Source organism: Narcine bancroftii, chromosome 5 (genome assembly GCF_036971445.1).
Source record: "Narcine bancroftii isolate sNarBan1 chromosome 5, sNarBan1.hap1, whole genome shotgun sequence".
In the NCBI taxonomy this organism is placed as follows: domain Eukaryota; kingdom Metazoa; phylum Chordata; class Chondrichthyes; order Torpediniformes; family Narcinidae; genus Narcine; species Narcine bancroftii.
In genome coordinates, this window is record NC_091473.1 from 207194251 (window position 1) to 207213319 (window position 19069).

At 46.8% G+C, this 19069-nt stretch overlaps 1 protein-coding gene across 2 annotated transcripts in view; it reads left to right on the top strand.

Annotated features, from left to right (window-relative positions):
* Nucleotides 1–1263, top strand: part of abhd4 (abhydrolase domain containing 4, N-acyl phospholipase B) — a 29456-nt gene extending 28193 nt beyond the window's left edge. For both annotated transcript variants that reach the window (XM_069940840.1, XM_069940841.1), the window contains exon 7: nt 774–1263. In XM_069940840.1, coding sequence (XP_069796941.1) covers nt 774–953 — 180 coding nt within the window. In that variant the 3' untranslated portion in view covers nt 954–1263. The remainder of the gene's footprint in view (nt 1–773) is intronic.
* The last annotated feature ends 17806 nt before the right edge of the window (nt 1264–19069 follow it).

A 19069-nucleotide genomic window follows, 5' to 3' on the forward strand; every position in this document is an offset into this window, starting at 1 on the left:
GGGACAGACACAGAATGAAGTTGACTCCCGTCGCCCCGCCACGCAGGTCCCCTCCCCGTCGCCCCGCCACGCGGGTCCCCCCCGTCGCCCCGCCACGCGGGTCCCCCCCGTCGCCCCGCCACGCGGGTCCCCCCCGTCGCCCCGCCACGCGGGTCCCCCCCGTCGCCCCGCCACGCGGGTCCCCCCCCCGTCGCCCCGCCACGCGGGTCCCCCCCGTCGCCCCGCCACGCGGGTCCCCCCCCGTCGCCCCGCCACGCGGGTCCCCCCCGTCGCCCCGCCACGCGGGTCCCCCCCGTCGCCCCGCCACGCGGGTCCCCCCCGTCGCCCCGCCACGCGGGTCCCCCCCGTCGCCCCGCCACGCGGGTCCCCCCCGTCGCCCCGCCACGCGGGTCCCCCCCCGTCGCCCCGCCACGCGGGTCCCCCCCGTCGCCCCGCCACGCGGGTCCCCCCCGTCGCCCCGCCACGCGGGTCCCCGCCCCGCCACGCGGGTCCCCCCCGCCGCCCCGGCCGCCCCGCCCCGCCGGCCGCCCCGGCCACGGACAAACACCATGTGAGATTCCCCTCCGCACCATCCCATTGCTCCTACGGTTAGAACACAGCTTGGGACTCCCCTCCACACTGTCCCGTCGCATGCCTTTGAGATCGGATCCAGAGAGAGGCTTCCCGGAGGCTCGAGTTAGAAAGTGATTGTTACCGCGGGATTGGTTGGCTGTTCTGTGTCCTTTGTTTTAACCTCTTGCCTCTCTGCTCTTTCTCTCTCCCCTTCCCTGCAGTCCATCGAGGGAGCATCCCACCATGTCTACGCTGACCGGCCCCAAGAGTTCAATGCAGTGGTCTCTGCGATTTGCAACTCGCTCTCCAAAAGCCCATTCCCCTTGTCCCAAGACCCTGCAAATTCTCCCTCTGCCCCTCTGCAGACCCTGCCAATTACCATTGAGCTTGACACAAAGTAATTCTCTTCAGAAGGCTGACACAAGCCTTTTGGGCGCATCTCGTTCCATGCCAAGCCACGTGCTCTGGAAACTCACCCAATTGCTGCCGGTGGGGGAGGAAGGGTGGGGGTGCAGTTTCTGCACCTGCGTCCGCTCATGGGAGGGGTTCTATTCTTGATGTTCCCCCATCCACACTAGCTCAAAGGAAGGGTTCATTCTCCTCAAATCCGCCGATCCTGTGATGTCCAGGATGATTGCGGATCCATCCCCTCTGTTTGAGCTGTCGGATGGCCTGCAGGCCTTGCCCTTTCTGTGAGGGTGGGGAGGATGCTGGGGTGTGGGGGGGGCGTACAGCATTTCCCATTTGCGGATTCAGTGGTGGGACACTGCAGAGTTTGCTGTTCTGTGGGAGGGGGGGTTGTGAATTGTGAGGAAGGGTACTATTCAAGAATGACATTCTTGTCAGTGAGTAACCCACCAGGGGCAAACAGGCTGTTCGGGCCATGAAGTCTGTACAAACGCTCAACTACTCATTTGTGTCCATCCCTATTGACCTCCTAAGGAGCCGTATCTCTCCTATGCACGGCAGGGGGACAATACCCGAGCCAATTAACCCACCGATCCAGGGGTTGGGGTGGGGGAGCTCATAGGAATGCAGAAGGAAACCAGAGGAGGTCCAAAGGCAATTTTGGGGGGTAGAAGTGGAAACGGAATTTTGGAGACCCCAGCGATCCATAAGAAACAGCAGATGGAAGTACCGGTGGTGGGGTGTCCCTCCACCCCCACCCTGCCCCAGGCCAGTTTTGGGAGTATCCCAGATGTCTGAAGGCGTGTGAAAACACAAACGCACTGTAGAAACTCAGCAGGTCATGCAGCATCCACAGGAAGTAAAGGGGACGCCAACATTTCAGGCTTCGGCCCTTTGTCAAAGTATGAGCAAAGGGAGGCGCGAATAAAATGGGGGAGGAGAGGAGGGAGGAAGGGGTGGGGGGTGGGACCACAGGGTTACAGGTAAGATGCAGGTAGGAGGGTAGGTAGGCAGAGAGGGGCGAGGGTGGCTCTCTGAAAGTGATCGTGGTGAGGGTCGACCCTCTTCCAGAGAGCCTTCGATCATCTCGCCTATCACTTCCAAAGATCTACCCTCGGCAGTCTTCCCCCTCTCACCTCCATAGTGAGACCATGACACAGGACTAGGAATAGGCTATTCAGCCAATCGAGTTTGCCTCGCCATCCAGCCACGAGTTGATCCATTTTCCCCACTCAGCTCCACTGCCCAGCCTTCTCTCATAACCTTTGATGCCCTGGCTAATCAATCCACACCCACCTGTAGCAAAGATATTCCACCCTCAGGCTGGAGAAGTTTCTCCTCTCCTCAGTTTGAAGTGGACACCCTTCGATCCTGAACATGTGTCCTTAGCTCCCCCTCCATGGGAAGCAACCTTCCTGCATCGATTCTGTCCACCCCTTTCAACGTTTGAAATGTTTCAGTGAAATCGCGCCTAAATTCCACTATGTACAGGACCAAGAGGTGTCAAATGTTCCTCATAGAACTCTTTCATTCCCAGAATCCTCCTTGTGAACCTTGTCTAATGTCAACACATCCTTTCTTGAATGAGGAGCCCAGTCAATACTGCTTAATAATGCTCCAAGTGAGGTCTCACCCCTGCTCTTCTATTCCTTTTGAAATGAAGGCCAGCATTGCATTTGCCTTCACCCCGATTCAACCTGCAGGATATCCTGGCTGAGGACTCCCAATCAATTTTGGATTGGAAATTTTCATTTAGAAAATACCCAGGGCCGTGGACCGGATACTTTCCGACATTGTATTTCTTTTGATGGTTCTGTGCCCATTCTCCTAATATTTATGTCCTTCTGCGGCCTCCCTGGTTCCTCAACACTCCCTGCTCCTCTACCTGGCTTCATTATCATCTGCAAGCCTGGCCACAGAGCCTTTCATTCCACAATCTTAATCATTCATACACAACATTTAAAAAGGAGCAGCTGCCACACCGATCCCTGCAGCAAATGGCAGCCAACCAGCATATGATCCCAGTTTCTGCCAATCACTCAATGCTCTACCCCAGAGGTTCTCAACCTCTTTCATTCCACTCACATGCCACTTAAGTATTCCCTCTGCCATCGATGCTGGGTTGCTCAAGGTGAGATGTGGGCAGAAAGCAAAAGTTTGAAAACCACTGTTTGAACCGTCCCTCATTGATTTGTTATGTGCATGGTTTCATAACTCCAAAGGAAATGGCCCAATGAAAATTTTTCTCAAGCAAAATATTTCAGTAAAAATTCCCTTTTCTCCGCTTAAAAAAAACTGACACATCTGACTTTAGTTTCTCCTTGTTTGATCTCAAATTGAACTCTTTTCATTTTGCAATCACTGTCCCCTAATGGTTCCTTTGCTCTAAGCTAGAGGTTCTCAATCTTTTTCACTAACTTAAAATATTCCCTGTACCATAGGTGCTCTGTGATTAGTAAGGGATTGATTAAGATGGGATGTGTGTGGGAAGAAATAGTTTGAAAACCACTGCTTTAATCGTACCTCATTGACTCGTTATGTGCAGGGTTTCATAGCTCCAAAGAAAATGGGACGAATGATAATTTTTCTCAAGCAAAATATTTCAGTAACAATTGGGTCTAGAGCAGTGATTCTCACCCTTCCCACTCACAGACCACCTTAAGCAATTCCTTACTAATCACAGACCTCCAATGGCATAGGGATTACTTGGTAGTGTGTGAGTGGAAAGAAAAAGGTTAGAACCACTGCTCTACCCACACTCCTATGTTTCCTGTTACACCATGCGCTCTTACCCTGTTTAGCAGCTTCATGTGCGGCACCTTGTCAAAGGCCTTCTGAAAATCCTAACACGCGTCTCCCCTATTTGTCACTTATCCAAAGAATCGTCACGCAAGGTTTTCCCTTCATGCAAGCTTTGTCTATCTTGTCACGTTCCTCTGATTACTCCAGAATCTCCTCGACGATTGGCTCCAGCATCTTCCCAACCCCTGTCATCCAGATGACTGGACCATCATTTCCTCCTGGCTGCCTCCCTCTGTTAAACAGCGGGGTGACATATGCGACTTTCCAGTTCTCCACCACCATGCCAGAATCTACTGATTCCTGAAAGATCATTACCAACACCCCCACAATCTCGACCGCTGCTTCTTTCAGGACGCCTCGTCTGGGAGACTAATCTGCCTTCAGACCATTCAGCTTCCTGAGCACTTTCTCCCTTGAGATAGTAACTACGCTGACTCCCCTTTTGGCTGTCCGTAGACATCTGGTGCAGTGAAGATTGGTGGGGGAAAATTCTCATTCAACTCTCTGCCATTTCCTTATCTCCCATTATTATTTCTCCTGTGTTATTGTCTCGTGGACCTATAATCTACTCTCACCTCTTCACATATTTTAAGCTTTTTTATCCTCTTCGAAATCATCTGCTCGCCTACTTTCATACTTCACCTTTTCTCTCCTCATGAGGTTTTAGTTGCCTTCTGCAATCCTCGACCTTGCAACTATTTTTTCTTCCATCCATGCCCCCTTTTGCTTCAATGTTGGCATTGACAGCCACTTGTGGCATTTTTCCATTTTGAATATTTCCTCTTCTCTGATCCATATTTATCCTTCCCCATCTCTTGCAGAAACTGCATTCATTGCTGCCCTGCCGTCCTCCCTACTCGAACCCACTTTCCATCTACTTTTGCCACTTCCTCTCATGCCTGGTGGAATTTCCCCTTGATCCACTGAAAAAACTGACACGTCTGACTTTAGTTTCTCCTTGTTTGATCTTCAAATTGAACTCTATCATTTTGCAATCACTATTCCTTTGCTCTAAGCCAACCTTTTTCTTCCCACTCGCAGAGCACTTAAAATATTCCCTATGCCTTCGGTGCTCTCTGATTAGTGAGGAATTGCTTCAGGTGGGATGTGGATGGGAAGAACAAGTTTGAAAGCCATTGTTTTCATTGTCCCTCATTGACTCGTTATGTGCACAGTTTCATAACTCCAAAGAAAATGGGGCCAATGACCATTTTTCTCAAGCAAAATACTTCAGTAACAATTGGGTCTAGAGCAGTGGTTCTCGACCTTCCCTTCCCACTCACAGACCACCTTAAACAATCCCTTGCTAATCACAGAGCCCCAGTGGCACAGGGATTACTGAAAGTGGTATGTGAGTAGAAAGAAAAAGGTTGAGAACCACTGCTATACACTGCATTATACAATGCCCAACCCAGTACAGCCAATCTCCTCGTGGACTCAACAAGCTGCTTGAAATGGCGGTCTTGACGGCATACTACAAATTCTCAATCTTGAGATCTAGGCCCTACTTGATTTTCCCCAATCTATTTGCATGTTTACATCCCCATGACGACCATAAAATTACCCCTCTGAAACTCCATTTCTATTTGCTATGGTAATTTTTTTGTACATATCCAGGCTACTGTTTGGAGGTCTGTATACAACCTCCAAAAGTTATCTTTTACCTCGCCATTTCTTAATTCAACCCACCATGATTCTACATCTTCTGTTCCCATGTCACCTCTTCCTAATGATTTGATGGTGCTTACCAACAGAACCACATCAGCCTCTTTGCTAACCTGCCTATCCTTTCAATACATTGGTGTATCCCTGGACATTAAGGTTCAAGAATTAATTTATGGCCATGTGATAAGAACAGTGCAATATTACACGTAATTCATTTTTGATCGGCAAAATTGCCTGAAGCGCCTCTTACGGTCAGAGAAAAGAGAAGCAAAATAGAGTGCCCCTCAGAGTTACCGTGTGACCATGGATTCACCTCTCAAGTGCTCCCGCAGCCACGCAGACTCCAGCCCGAGCTCCAGATCTGAATGTGATCAGGAACCCTCGGCACCCTCTTGCGTCCCGGTTCCAATACCTGGGACCCCTCCTGCCAGTTTCCAGCAATCCGCAGCCTGCTGTGAGTTCCTTGACCCCAGTTGCCAGCAGCCTGAACTCCAATGACATCCACCCCTTAGCCATGACTCATTGATGGACACAACATCATACTGCAAGGTTATCCACCGTAAGCTGTGTATATTTAAATATAAATTCTTTATTTGTTACTTTTTTGACTCCTAGGTCCCTGTTTCATTGAAACTCACCCCTCTAGCTGCAATTTTGCTCTGTCTGCCTATACGTCCACACGAACTCCCTACCAGCTGTTTCTATGTGCCAACTGCCTCTGCTTTGATTCCCACTTCTCTGCCTATCTATTTAATTACAGAAAACTACTCACGACCTTCTCCCTTTGACACCCCTCAGCTTATTTTCTCTTCTACCCTCCTGCCTGTATCTATGACTCTTTCAGATTGTGCTCATTCCAATTCCACCCACGTCTCCTTCCACCCCACCCTCCCCCGCCCCACCTTTTCACTCAGGTGTTTCCCTGAGGAAGGGCTTGGGTTTCCCCCCTTCTCTTCATCTGGGTACTGTGTGACCGGCTAAGTTTCTGCAGCACAGTCGTGTATCACGTTCAACTCCTAGCATCTGTGGAATGTCTTGTTTCACTCCAGAAACTGGTGTATTTTTTGTAGAGCGATGGAGGGCAGATTTGACGATGCCCGGTGAGAGGACTGTGATGTCCTGGATAGATCCATGAGTGTTCAGAGTCTCACTGGATCAGGGGTGGAAAAGGGAGATCAGGACCTTGGCAGGGCATGCCACTCAATGCTTATGCCACTGGCTAGGTTGCAACATTTCTGGGGATGATGGAAACTGCTGGAAGAGAACAATCCACCCATGTTGTTCAACACCACTTCTCCCAAGCTGTATGGGAGGGCTTCAAATTCAGGGAAGGGGCAAGGTAGAATAGGAGGGAGAGATGGGCAGGAGGGAGAGGTAGAGGGGCAGAGATTGATGGTGGAAGAGACAAGGAGGGGGTCTCTGTGAGGTTTCAGCAGCCTGGTGCATGGAGCCTGTTTCCCATCACTGGAAGTGACCTGGACTGTAGGGAGACTGGACTTGGGGTCGTGTCTGTCCTCAAACTAACCCAGGGTCCACACCCTCTGCAACTAACGAGTTGACTTTTTTTTTGTAGTGTGGGTCCTCACGTTAGCTTCTGACTTTTTCTTGTGCTTATTTATAAGAATAAAGTATTTTAATTAGGAAAGACATTGTCTGAATTATACATTCTGAGCCTGCCCCCTCACATGCACTCCCACAGCTGATCTCATTCAAAGCCCAGCCCTTGGAGAGCACGTCAGTTAAGAAACGGGCCAACTCTGACTTGATACAAAGACTCAGGAGACCACAAGAAGTGGGAAGCCAACTGAGGCCATTCAGTCCATTGAGTCTGTTCTGTCTTTTGAATTATGGCTGATGAATTTTTCCCCTCAATCCCATTCTCCTGCCACCTCCCCACCGACAGATGATGCATAGTTCGGATGTGTTGTGGATAGTGTGGAAGTTTGGGGTAGGTTACAACAGTTCTAGGTTGTAACCTTTGACATCCTTGCTGACCAAGAACCTGTCAACCTCTGCTTTAAATCTACCCAGTATTTGGCTCCATGCACATCTGTGACAATGAATTCCATAGATTCACTTCCCTCTGGCTGAAGAAATGTCTCCTCATGACAGTTCTTTCCGAAATTATGAACGCAATCACAGGGAGAACATACATCCTCCTTCCAGACAGCGTGGGCATTGAATCCTGGTCACAGATGCTGTAACAGTGTAGGGCCTTCAGCCCACAATGTTATGCTGAATGATGTAAACTTACTCCACAACCAATTAACCCTTTCCCACCTCCTGCACATCTTTTTTCTGCTATCCATGTGCCTATCAGAGTCATTTGAATAATTCTATTAGGCAAGCCACCAGAACCACTCCTAGCAAGACATTCCAGGTCCCCACCACTCTGTGAGGCTTTCCTGTCCATGTATCTTTTAAACCAATGTTTCACAACCTTTTTCTTTCCACTCACCAAGAAAATATCCCTGTGCCATCAGTGGTTTGTGATTAGTAAAGGATTGCTTAACATGGGATGTAAGTGGGAAGAAAAAGTTTGAAAACCACTGTTTGAATCATACTTCATTGGCTTGTTACGTGCACGGTTTGATAACTCTGAAGGAAATGGGCCAAAGACAATTTTTCTCAAGCCAAATATTTCAGTAACAATTGGGTCTAGAGCAGTGATTCTCGACATCCCTTCCCACTCACAAGACCACCTTAAGTAATCCCTTACTAATCACAGAGCCCCAATGGCACAGGGATTACTTAAAGTGAGATGTGAGTGAAAAGAAAAAGGTTGAGAGACACTGTTTTAAACATTATCATTGTCTCCCAGGTTGACCACTTCCTCTGGCAGCTCATTCCACAGGTTGCGTGGAAAATATTGCCCCTCTCACCTTCAATCTCCGATTTCTTAAGTCAATCTACCTTATCTGTGATCCCCTCATGATTTTACAAATCTTTGTCCAGCCCACCTCTCAGCCTGCTACACATCAGGGAAGATAAAAATCCCAGTCCCTCCTGGTAACTCAAACCCTCCAGGCTGGTAACATGGTGAATCTTTTCTGCAACCTTTCCACCTTAATGGCATCTTTCCTCAAGCTGGGTGATGTGGCTTCGCCAACATTAAGAGTTGTTTTTAACAAATACCTGTTTGGCTCCAGCACGTGGGAAATTCGTAGGATATGTATGTTGTACTGCAATACACAAGGGTGCTGGAGAAATTCGGCATTTTGGAAGGACAAACCAAGAAAGGATGTACACAATGAATGGCATGGCATTGAGGAGTGCAGTAGAATAGACGGAAGTGGGAATACAGATGTATAATTTCCTGAAAGTGGGGTCACAGGTAGATAGGGTTGTAAAGAGAGCTTTTGGCAAATTGGCTTCATAAATCAAACTATTGAGTAGAGGAGTTGGGATGTTGTGGTAAAGTTGTATTAGACATTGGTGAGACCAAATTTGGAGTATTGTGTTCAGTTCTGGTCATCTAACTACAGGAAAGGTCTCAATGGATAGAAAGAAGATAGAGAAGATTTACTAGGATGTTGCCAGAACTTCAGGAACTGAGTTACAGGGTTAGGACTTTATTCCCTGCAGCATAGAAGAATGAAGGGAGGTTTGGAAGAGGTATTTAAAATTATGAGGGGGGGATAGACAGAGTAAATGTAGGTAGGCTTTTTCCACTGAGGGTAGGTGAGATACAAACGAGAAGACATGGGTTAAAAGTGAAAGGGGAAAAGTTTAGGGGAAACGCGAGGGGAACTTCTTCACACAGAGAATGGTGGGAATGTGGAATGAGCTGCCAGCTGAGGTGGTGAATGCCAGCTCAATTTTAACATTTAAGAAGAATTTGGACCATTAGGTGGACGGGAGAGGAATGGAGGGCATTGGACTGGGTGCAGGTCAGTGGGACTAGGCAAAAAAATGGCTTAGTGCAGACTACGCGAGCCCCCGTTTCTGTTCTATGGTTATGTGGTGTTGATAAGAAATAAAGTGTAACAAATAATTCCAGCCTGAGCCCTTCATCAAGGTATGAACAATACCTTGAGGCAAAAAAATGGCTTAGTGCAGACTACACGAGCCCCTGTTTCTGTTCTATGGTTACGTGGTGTTGATAAGAAATAAAGTAACAAATAATTCCAGCCTGAGCCCTTCATCAAGGTATGAAAAATACCTTGAATAAATAGGTGAATGAAGGAAGAGAAGAGGGAAGAAAGGGCAAGGATGGAAAAGCGCCGGGTAACAAGAGGTCATGGGGGATATGGGTGGGAGGGGAGAAGAGACAAAGGCTGACAAGTGCTGGGGGAAGCTCTCTGAATGGAAAGGGGAGCTGGAGAAAATGAGAGAGAGGGACTGGGAAAGAGAGAGTGAGATAAGGGCAGGGGCTCAATGAAATTGTTAATGTTAATGCCATCTGAAGAGTGTCCATATGGAATGTCAGGGGTTGTTTCTCCAATTTGCAGGGTGGCCTCCATTTGGCTGTGGATGAGGCCATGTCCATGTGGCAATGAGGTGTGGGATTGAAATAGTTGGCCTCTGGGAGGTCCCTGTCACTGCGTTTCCTCACTAATAGGACAACCCAGCTCCTGTATTCAATGCCCTGACCAAGGAAAGCAAGCCTGGCTAAATGCCTTCTTCATCTCCACCTCCCTTTTCCACCTCTCTCAGGGAACTATGTACATGCAATCCCCTGGACTGTTCTACAACACACCCCAGGGCCTGCCTCTTACTGTGCAATTCCTGTTCTGGTTCAACCTCCAAAAATGCAACAGACCACGAGCTAACCCTTGGGTCACTTACCCAGTTTCCCAGTGCCAGAGGACATCGGTTTGGGGTGAGGGGGAAGAAAGTTTGGGGGAGATGTCATGGGCAGGTTATTTTTTACACAGAGAGTAGTGGGCGCCTGGAAGGAGTTGCCATGGATGGTTTGTCGAGGCTACTCCAAAAAACATTTAAAAGACTCCTTGACAGGCAATTGGATGCAAGAAAAATAGAGGGTAATTGATGTGAGGTAGATTGTTGAGAAGGTTTATATAAGACAGCACAACATCATGGGCCAAAGGGTCTGTACTGTGCTGCAATGTTCCATGTTCATCTAGGTACTGTTGTCATCTTCGATAACATTCTTTGCTATCCATTAATTCATGACCTGGAAACAGGCCCTTCGTCCAAATTTGCCCATGCTGACCAATTCGCTACCTGGCCTAGTCCCATATCCCTCTAAACCTTTCCTATCCATGTATCTTTCTAAAGGTCTTAAGGGCTGCAATTGTCCTTACCTGCACCACTTCCTTGCCTGTACCACTTACTCTGGCAGCTCATTCGACACACCCACCACCCTTGATGTGGAAACATCATGATCTGCAAACTGGCCAAGCATGTGGTCAGAACAATATCCTCTGTTCTCTCTCACACAGTCCCTCCCCACTTTCATGTGAATTTGAACAGAAAGCCAAGGGATCACTGTTTGCATTGATGGGACAGAGGTGGAGAGGGTCGGAGAGTTCCTGAGTGTCCAGGTCTCCCGACTACCTCTCATTGAGGCAGAACAACGCCGCGACCTCCTGAGTGAGTCGGGGGAGATTTGGGCACGTCGTGGGATACTCTATTAGACTGCGGCAAGGACACTGGCTGGTTGTGTCAGAGCTGGTTGGAAATTCGAAAGCACCGGAACGCAGAACGATGCAGAAAGTAGCCAACACAACCAGGTCGATCACAGGCTCCAACCTCACCCCCACCCCAAGACATCCATGTGAGGTGCTGTCTCAAGGAGGCAGTCAACATCATAAAGGACCACCCAACCCCCATCACCCTGAACAGAATCTCTTCTCACTGCTACTTTCGGGCAGAAGTCAGAAAACTAACACTTCCAGGTTCAAGAACAGCCATTGGGTTCTTGAAATTCTCCTTGTTACTCGAATCAGGAACTGCTCCCACCCCACAAAAGGTCCGAGCACAACTGCCAGTCACTTTTCTCCACTGAGATAAACTGATTTTTTTAATTTGTCACTTTTTAATTCAATTAAGTTTACTATTTGCATTAAAAGGCTGGATCAATCGATTTGCAGAGCAAGACAGCTACTCTCAGGATAGGGAGAAGAGTTTTAAAAAGGTGTGTCCTGTGGTTATCAGCACGTTAGTGGCGGGCCGATTGATTCGCAGAGTGAAAGACACTCAGGTCAGGGAGGAGTGTTTCATGGGACGTGGCGTGTTAGGCGCAATTGCGCTGCACTTAAGTTGGGGGAGGGTCACGGTAAATATCGGGCCCAATGACAGAGGCAGAAATGGGGTCTTGCAAAGTAAGCTTAAGGGAGTAAGGAAAGAGGCAGGACGCCCAAGATAGTGATCTCCGGATTATTCCCGGTGCCACGTGCCAGGGAAGGTAAGGACAGGAAGACGGCGCAGAGAAATGTGTGGCCGATGAGATGGTGCCGGGGACAGGGTTTCCAGTTTTTGGATTATTGGAACCTGTACAAGTGTTTGGCTTGCCCTGTGAGAGGTGCATCCAACTCCAGCTCCTTGCAGACTGTATTAGGGAATTGGAGCTGGAGTTGGATGAACTCAAGGGGAATCAATATCTGGCAAGGAAGTTTGCTAATGCTGTTGGGAGTTGGTTTAAATTAGATTCACAGGGAGGTGGGAACCAAAGTGCAGAAGAAAAGGTGGTTGGAGCACAAGTAGGGACAGCTGGTAGGGAGTTTGTGTGCAAGGGCAAGCAGCTAAGGGGATGGGATGCAATGCAACAGGGACACAGTCCAAAAAAAGGGCTAAAGGTTTTGTATTTAAATACACCCAGTATAAGAAATACAGTGGATGGCCAAGCAACACATTAGCAAGTATGATTGTTGTAGCTATCACGGAGTTATGGCCAAAAGATGGATGTCATTGGGAACTTAATGCCCAAGGATGGGTTTCAAAAGGTTGGTGTACAATTGTTGGTGAAGAACAACATTAAATCATTGGAAAGAGGTAAAATAGGATCAGGTGATATGGAATCATTGTGGGTTAAGAAATGGCAAGGGTAAAAAGACATGTGTTGGCAGATAAAAACAGACCTCCCAACAGTAGCTGAGATGTGGACGACAAATTGCAGATGGAAGCGGTGTCTCAGGGGGAAATGGGGGATTTTAACATGTTTGTAGATTGGGAAAACTAGGCTGGGGCTGGATCTCAAGAGAGAGAATTTGTGGACAGCTTACTGGGATGGGGCTTTTTAAGAGCAGTTTTTGTGGATGAGCCCAAAATGGGATCAGCCGTACTGGATTGGGTGTTGTGTAATCCACTGGAGGTGATTAGAGCTTCGAGTAAAGGAACCAGTGATCACCATATATTGGAGTTCAATTTGAGATTTAACAAAGTGAAACTAAAATCAGATATGTCAGTTTTTCAGCAGACGAAAGGGAATTACAGTGGCATGAGAGAGGAACTGGCCAAAGTAGATGGGAAGGGGGCATAAGTAGGGAAGATGGCAGGGCAGCAATAGATGGAGTTTCTGCAGGAAATGAGGAAGGGCCAGGATAAATACAGAGGAACTATTCAAAATGGAAAAATGTTACAATTGTGGCTGACAAGGGGTGTTAACGCCATAGTCGAGCAAGAGAGGGCATGCAAGGAAGCAAAAATTAGAGGGAAGATAAAGGATTGGGAAGTTTTTAAAAACTTGCAGAAGATTAACCAACAAACACATAAGGAGGGAAAAGATGAAGTATGAAAATAAGCTAAGAAATAATATCGAAGAGGTTACAAAAAGCTTATTCAAGTATATGAAGAGTAAAGGACAGGAGAGAGTAGATATAGGACAATTAGAAAAAGACACTGGAAATATAATAATGGGAGTCAAGAAGATGGGAAAGGAATTAAATATTTTGCATTCGTCTTCACTGTGCAAGATATTAACCATGTGGCAGATGTTGAAGGGTATCAGGGAAGGGAACTGAGTGGAGTTACTATTCCAAGGGAGAAGATGCTCAGAAGGCTGAATGGTCTTAGGGGTAGATCAGTATCCTGGACCAGATGGATTGCACTTTCAGGCACTGAAAGTAGTGATAGAGATTGTGGTCACGATCTTTCAGGGATCAGTAGATTCTGGTATCGTCCTGGAGAACTGGAAGATCACAAATGCCACCCATTAGTCAAGAAAGATAACAAGGCACAAAATTGGTCCCACTAGTCAAGAAGGGAGGGGTGCAGCAGAAAAGAAATTATAGACTGGTTAGCCTGACGTCAGAGGTTGAGAATATGTTGGACTCAATTTTCAAGGGTGAGGTCTCAGTGTACTTGGAGGAATGTGACAGCATGGTTTCCTTGAGAGAAAATCTTGTTTGACAAACTAATTGGAATTCTTTGAAGTAACAAGCAGGCTCAATAAAGGAGGTGCAGTGGTTGTTGTGTATTTGGATTTACAGGCCTTTGACATGAGGCTACATAAGAGCCCATGGTAGGACATGAAGCAGGAAGTCAGCGTGCAGGGATCATATTCTGCTTTGCTGCCAGTTCCTAGTGCTGTTCCACAGAAGTCATTGTAGGTGGAGGAGCAGGTTGTGTTGAAGAAACATGGTCTGCAAAAAGACTTGGACAGAATGGGCTGAGAAGTGGGAAATGAAATGCACTGTCGGAAATTGTACGGTCGTGCACTTTGATGGAAAAAAACAAATGGGAAGATTTTTTTTTAAATGGGAAGAAAATTTTTTAAAACCCAGATGCAAAGGGTGAAGAAGGCAAATGTAATGCTGGCATTCATTTCAAGAGGAATAGGGTATATGAATAGGGGTGTGATGTCAAGGCTTTATAAGGCACTGGTGAGACCTGCATTGTGAGCAATTCTGGGCTCCTCATTTAAGAAAGCACGTTGCTGACTTTGGACGAGGGTTCAGAAGAAGTTCATAAAGATGATTCGGGGAATGAAAATCTGTGATATGAGAAGTCTTTAATAGCTCTTGACCTGAACTCAGAATTTAGAAGCATTTTGAATGTTGAAAGGCGTGAACTGAGTAGATGTAGAAAGGATGTTTCCCCACAGTGGGAGTGTCTCAGACAAGATGGCACAACTTCAGGACTGAAGGGCATCCGCTTTGAACAGAGATGCAGAGGAATTTCTTCATCCAGAGGGTGGTAAATCTGTGGAATTTGTTGCCACAGATGGTGGTGGAGGCCAAATCTTTGGGTGTACTTAAGACGGAGATTTATAGGATTAGCCAGGGCATCAAAGGTTATGGGGAAAAGGCTAGGTAGTTTGGCTGAATGGGAAAATGGATCAACTCATGATTAAATGGTGAGGCAGACTAGCTGAGCTGAATAGCCTATTCCTGCTCATTGTGTCTTATTGTCTGATGCTGTTGAGGTTGGGTTTTATTTTACAAAGTACAGGGGTAGTCCTCAACTTATAAAAGAGATGGGGGAAGATCTTGAACAATTTATTTTCTTTGGTATTCACTAAGGAGAAGGATATTGAATTGTGCAGGGTAAAGGAAGCAAAGAGGGTAAGGTGGATAAGTCTCCAGGTCCCGATGGGATTTTCCCCAGGACCTTGAGAGAAGTTAGTGAGGAAATAGCAGAGGCTCTGACAGAGAGGTATAGTGCCGGAGGATTGGCGTTTTGCACATGGTTACTTTGTTTTAAAAGGGTTCAAGGAGCAAGCCTAGCAATTATCGGCCTGCAAGTTTGGTGTCTGTGGTAGGTAAATTAATGGAAAGCGTTCTTAGAGATAGTATATACAAGTATCTGGAGAGACAAGGTCTGATCAGGAACACTCATCACAGATTTGTGCGTGGAAGGTCATGTTTGACCAATCTTGTTGAATTTTTTTGAAGAGGTGACTAGGAATGTTGATGAGGGTGGAGCAGTGGATGTTGTCTGTATGGACCAGTAAGGCCTTCAATAAGGTTCCGCATGGAAGTTTAGTTAGGAAGGTTCAGTTGTTAAATATTAATTTTGAGATAGTCAAATAGATTCAACAGTGGCTGGAAGGGAGATGCCAGAGAGTCGTAGAGGATAACTGTTTGTCAGGCTGGAGGCCAGTGACAAGCGTTGTGCCTCAGGGATCTCAATTGGGTCCATTGCTGTTTGTCATATACATTAATGATCTGGATGGTGGGGTGGTAAATTGGATTAGTAAACATGTGAATGGTACTAAAATAGGTGGAATTGTGGATAATGAAGATGGTTTTCAAAGATTGCAGAGGGATTTGGACTGCTCAGAAGAGTGGGCTGAAAGTTAGCAGATGGAGCTTAATCCTGTTAAGTGTGAAATGTTTCATTTTGGAAGAAATAATTAAAACAGGAGATACGTAGTAAATGGGAGGGCACTGAGGAATGCAGTGGAGAAAGATCTAGGAATAATGGTTCATTGTTACCTGAAGGTAGAATCTCATGTGGATAGAATACAGGAGTTGGGAAGTGATGTTGAGTCTGTTCAAGGCATTGATGTGCAGTTCTGGTCACTGAATTATAGGAAGGATATATATCAACAAGGTAGAGAGAATGCAGAGAAGATTTACGAAAATGTTATCTGGGTTTCAGCATCTCGATTACAAATAAAGATTGAGCAAATTAAGTCTTTATTCTTTGGAGTGTAGAAAGTTGAGGGAATTTGATATAGAGGTATTTAAGATTATGAAAGGGGTGCATAGAGTTGATGTGGATTGCCTTTTTCCATTGAGAGTAGGAGAGATTGAAACAGGTTAAGAATTAAGGGGCAAAAGTTTAGAAGTAACATGAGGGGGAACTTCGTGGAATGAGCTTCAGGGAGTAGTGGTGGTAGAGTCAATTTTGTCTTTAAGTAAAAATTCGATAGATCTATGAATGGGAGGGGTTATGGGCAGGGTGCATATAGAGGAGAGTACTTAGTTCGGTGTGGACTAGAAGGGCCAAAATAGCCTGTTTCTGTGCTGTAATTGTTATATGGTTATAGGGTTACAATGGGGTTGTGTTCTGGCAATCCCATCTTAAGTCAAAAAAGGGCAGTTTGATCAGTGTGGGGACCAACATGGGGTTGTTGGGAGAGAGCAGAGCAGTGGGATCAATGTAGGGACCGACACGGGGCTTTCGGTAGAGAATGGTGCAGTGAGATCAGTGTGGGGACCGACACGGAGCTGTCAGGAGAGATCAGAGCAGTGTGATCAGTGTGGGGACTGACACGGGGCTGTCAGGAGAGATCAGGGCAGTGGGATCCGTGTAGGGGATTGATACAGCACTGTTGGAAGACACTGAACATCATAGACTAGCCTAGCAAAAATTTGAAGTACAGTATGAATTCGAACCATTATAACTTTGAAAAATTGTAAGTCAGGAACTATCTGTACCTGTTCAGCTGCAAGTAGGACTTTTGGTGCCTATGGACATTGTATAATGTGCATATCAATAAAGTCATATGTTATGCTGGCATCAGCAGTCTGTCTGAGTCCATAAGCCACACAGAACTATCAATCATTGCCCAGCCTCTCCACCTGGCCAACCAGGTGCATGCCCGCCACCAGCCAGGGCATTGGCCAGGCCCTGTACAATGGTAGCCCCTGATCCTCAGAATTAGTTATTTACAGGCTGACAACACTTTCTCTGTGTTGTGGCCAACACCTGCACTCGGTCCGGTTGCAGTCACTACGGCTGGACACCATCCGGAGGGGAATGGAGGTAAGAGAAAGAAATCCCCGAAGCTGACCAGGGTGTCACCATTAATCAGGTAGTCACAGGTAGAGCAGCCACAGACCTCCACTAACCGGGGATTAGAGCCTGTGTATTCCCTCCTTTAAACCAAGCCACCTGAACATCACCTCACCTGGAGTTGGGATCCTTCCCGCGGGTCGTTACTCCCGCACTGTAGAGTGCCCATGCACTCTAATACAACTGAGCCCCTTTCCCCATTAGAGATCTCTAGGTTGGGTGTGAGCCAGTTGAGTGTTGCAGTGCTGTACTGTGTGTGTGTGGCTATGCGTGCGACTGTCCGTTTTGCTGCTGCATCCCGTTAACCCAGAGTTTATCTTGCTTCACAACTAATAAAAAGCAAGTGTTTCGGAGTCGAGTTCTTGCTGTACGCAAACGAACTAAAATCACACATAAGTTTTTATCAGAGTTTATCACCTCCTTTCCATCATCTGCTGTCCACTCCCATCAGAGGACACCAAGCACAGCAGTATCGACCCTTTTGCCACAAGCTTGTGTCACCTTTAGAAATGTATTGCATTGGACCACGTATCTGACAATGAACCATTAGCCCATTCATTCACCATGTCAGTCCCTACGCTGATCCCACTGTTCTGCTCTCACCCAACAACCCCATGTTGGTCCCCACACTGATCAAACTGCCCTTTTTTGACTTAAGATGGGATTGCCAGAACACAACCCCATTGTAACCCTATAACCATATAACAATTACAGCACAGAAACAGGCTATTTTGGCCCTTCTAATCCACACCGAACTAAGTACTCTCCTCTATATGCACCCTGCCCATAACGCCCCATTCCCCTCCCATTCATAGATCTATCAAATTTTTACTTAAATGACAAAATTGACTCTACCACCACTACTCCCTGAAGCTCATTCCACGAAGTTCCCCCTCATGTTACATTCTCTTGCCTTCTCTCCAAAACCTTAGTCTCTTCTTACTGTTCATGAACCCATCAACCTTCCCTTTAAATCTATCCAATACTTGGCCTCCACAGCTGTGTGTGGCGACAAATTTCACAACCTTCACTCCCCTCTGGTCAAAGGAGTTTCTCCTCACCGATGGACAAAACATTGGCTTCACGGAAATCAAATTTGTATCCGGGACTAAAGGTAGAACTTGGCAAATCTAATTTAACTTGTAATGGAGTCAAAACAGCTCCTCTTTTGATAAATGTCAAGTTGTTGCCATTAATTAAGATTTGTTTTAAGATATTATCAAGAATGTTGATGAAGTACATATGGATTTCAGCCAAGCATTCAGTAAGGTTCTGCAGTTGGCTGCTCTGGAAGGTTGGATCACATGGGATCCAAAGAATGGGTAGAAAATTGGCTTCATGGAAGAAAGCAGATGGTGGAAGATTGTTTGACCAACTGGAGGCCTGTGTCCCACAGGGTTCAATGCTGGGCCTATCACTGGTTGTCATCTGCATCAATGATTTTGATGAAAAGTACATGGCATAATTACCAAGCTTGTTGACAATACCAGAATTGTTAGCGTGGAATTAACTGAGGTAATCCAACAAGGCCCAGTATTTCTCAACGGTCAAGACCAGAAGATGGGCAGAGGGATCTGGGTGTCCTGGTATATAAATCACTGAAATTAAGAGTATCTTGAGGTCCAAAGTCCATATGTCCCTCAAGGTTGCCAAGCAAGTTGATAGGGTGCTTAAGAAGGCTGGCTGTCATTAGTCGGGGGATTGAGTTCAGTATCTGCGAAGTAATGTTCACGCTTTGTGAAACTCTGGTGAGACCACGCTTGGAGCAGTGCGTTCATTTCGGGTTGCCTCGTTACAAGAAAAATGCAGCCGCTTTGGAGAGAGACTGCAAAGTAGATTTCCCAGGACGCTGCTGGAATTGGAGACCATTTCTTTTGAAACAAGGTTGACAGAGCTGGGGCTTTTCTCTTTGGGGCAATAAAGGATTAGAAGTGACTTACCAGAGGTGTATGTTTATGAGGGGCTTAGATAGGGTGGACAACCAGCCCCTTTTGTT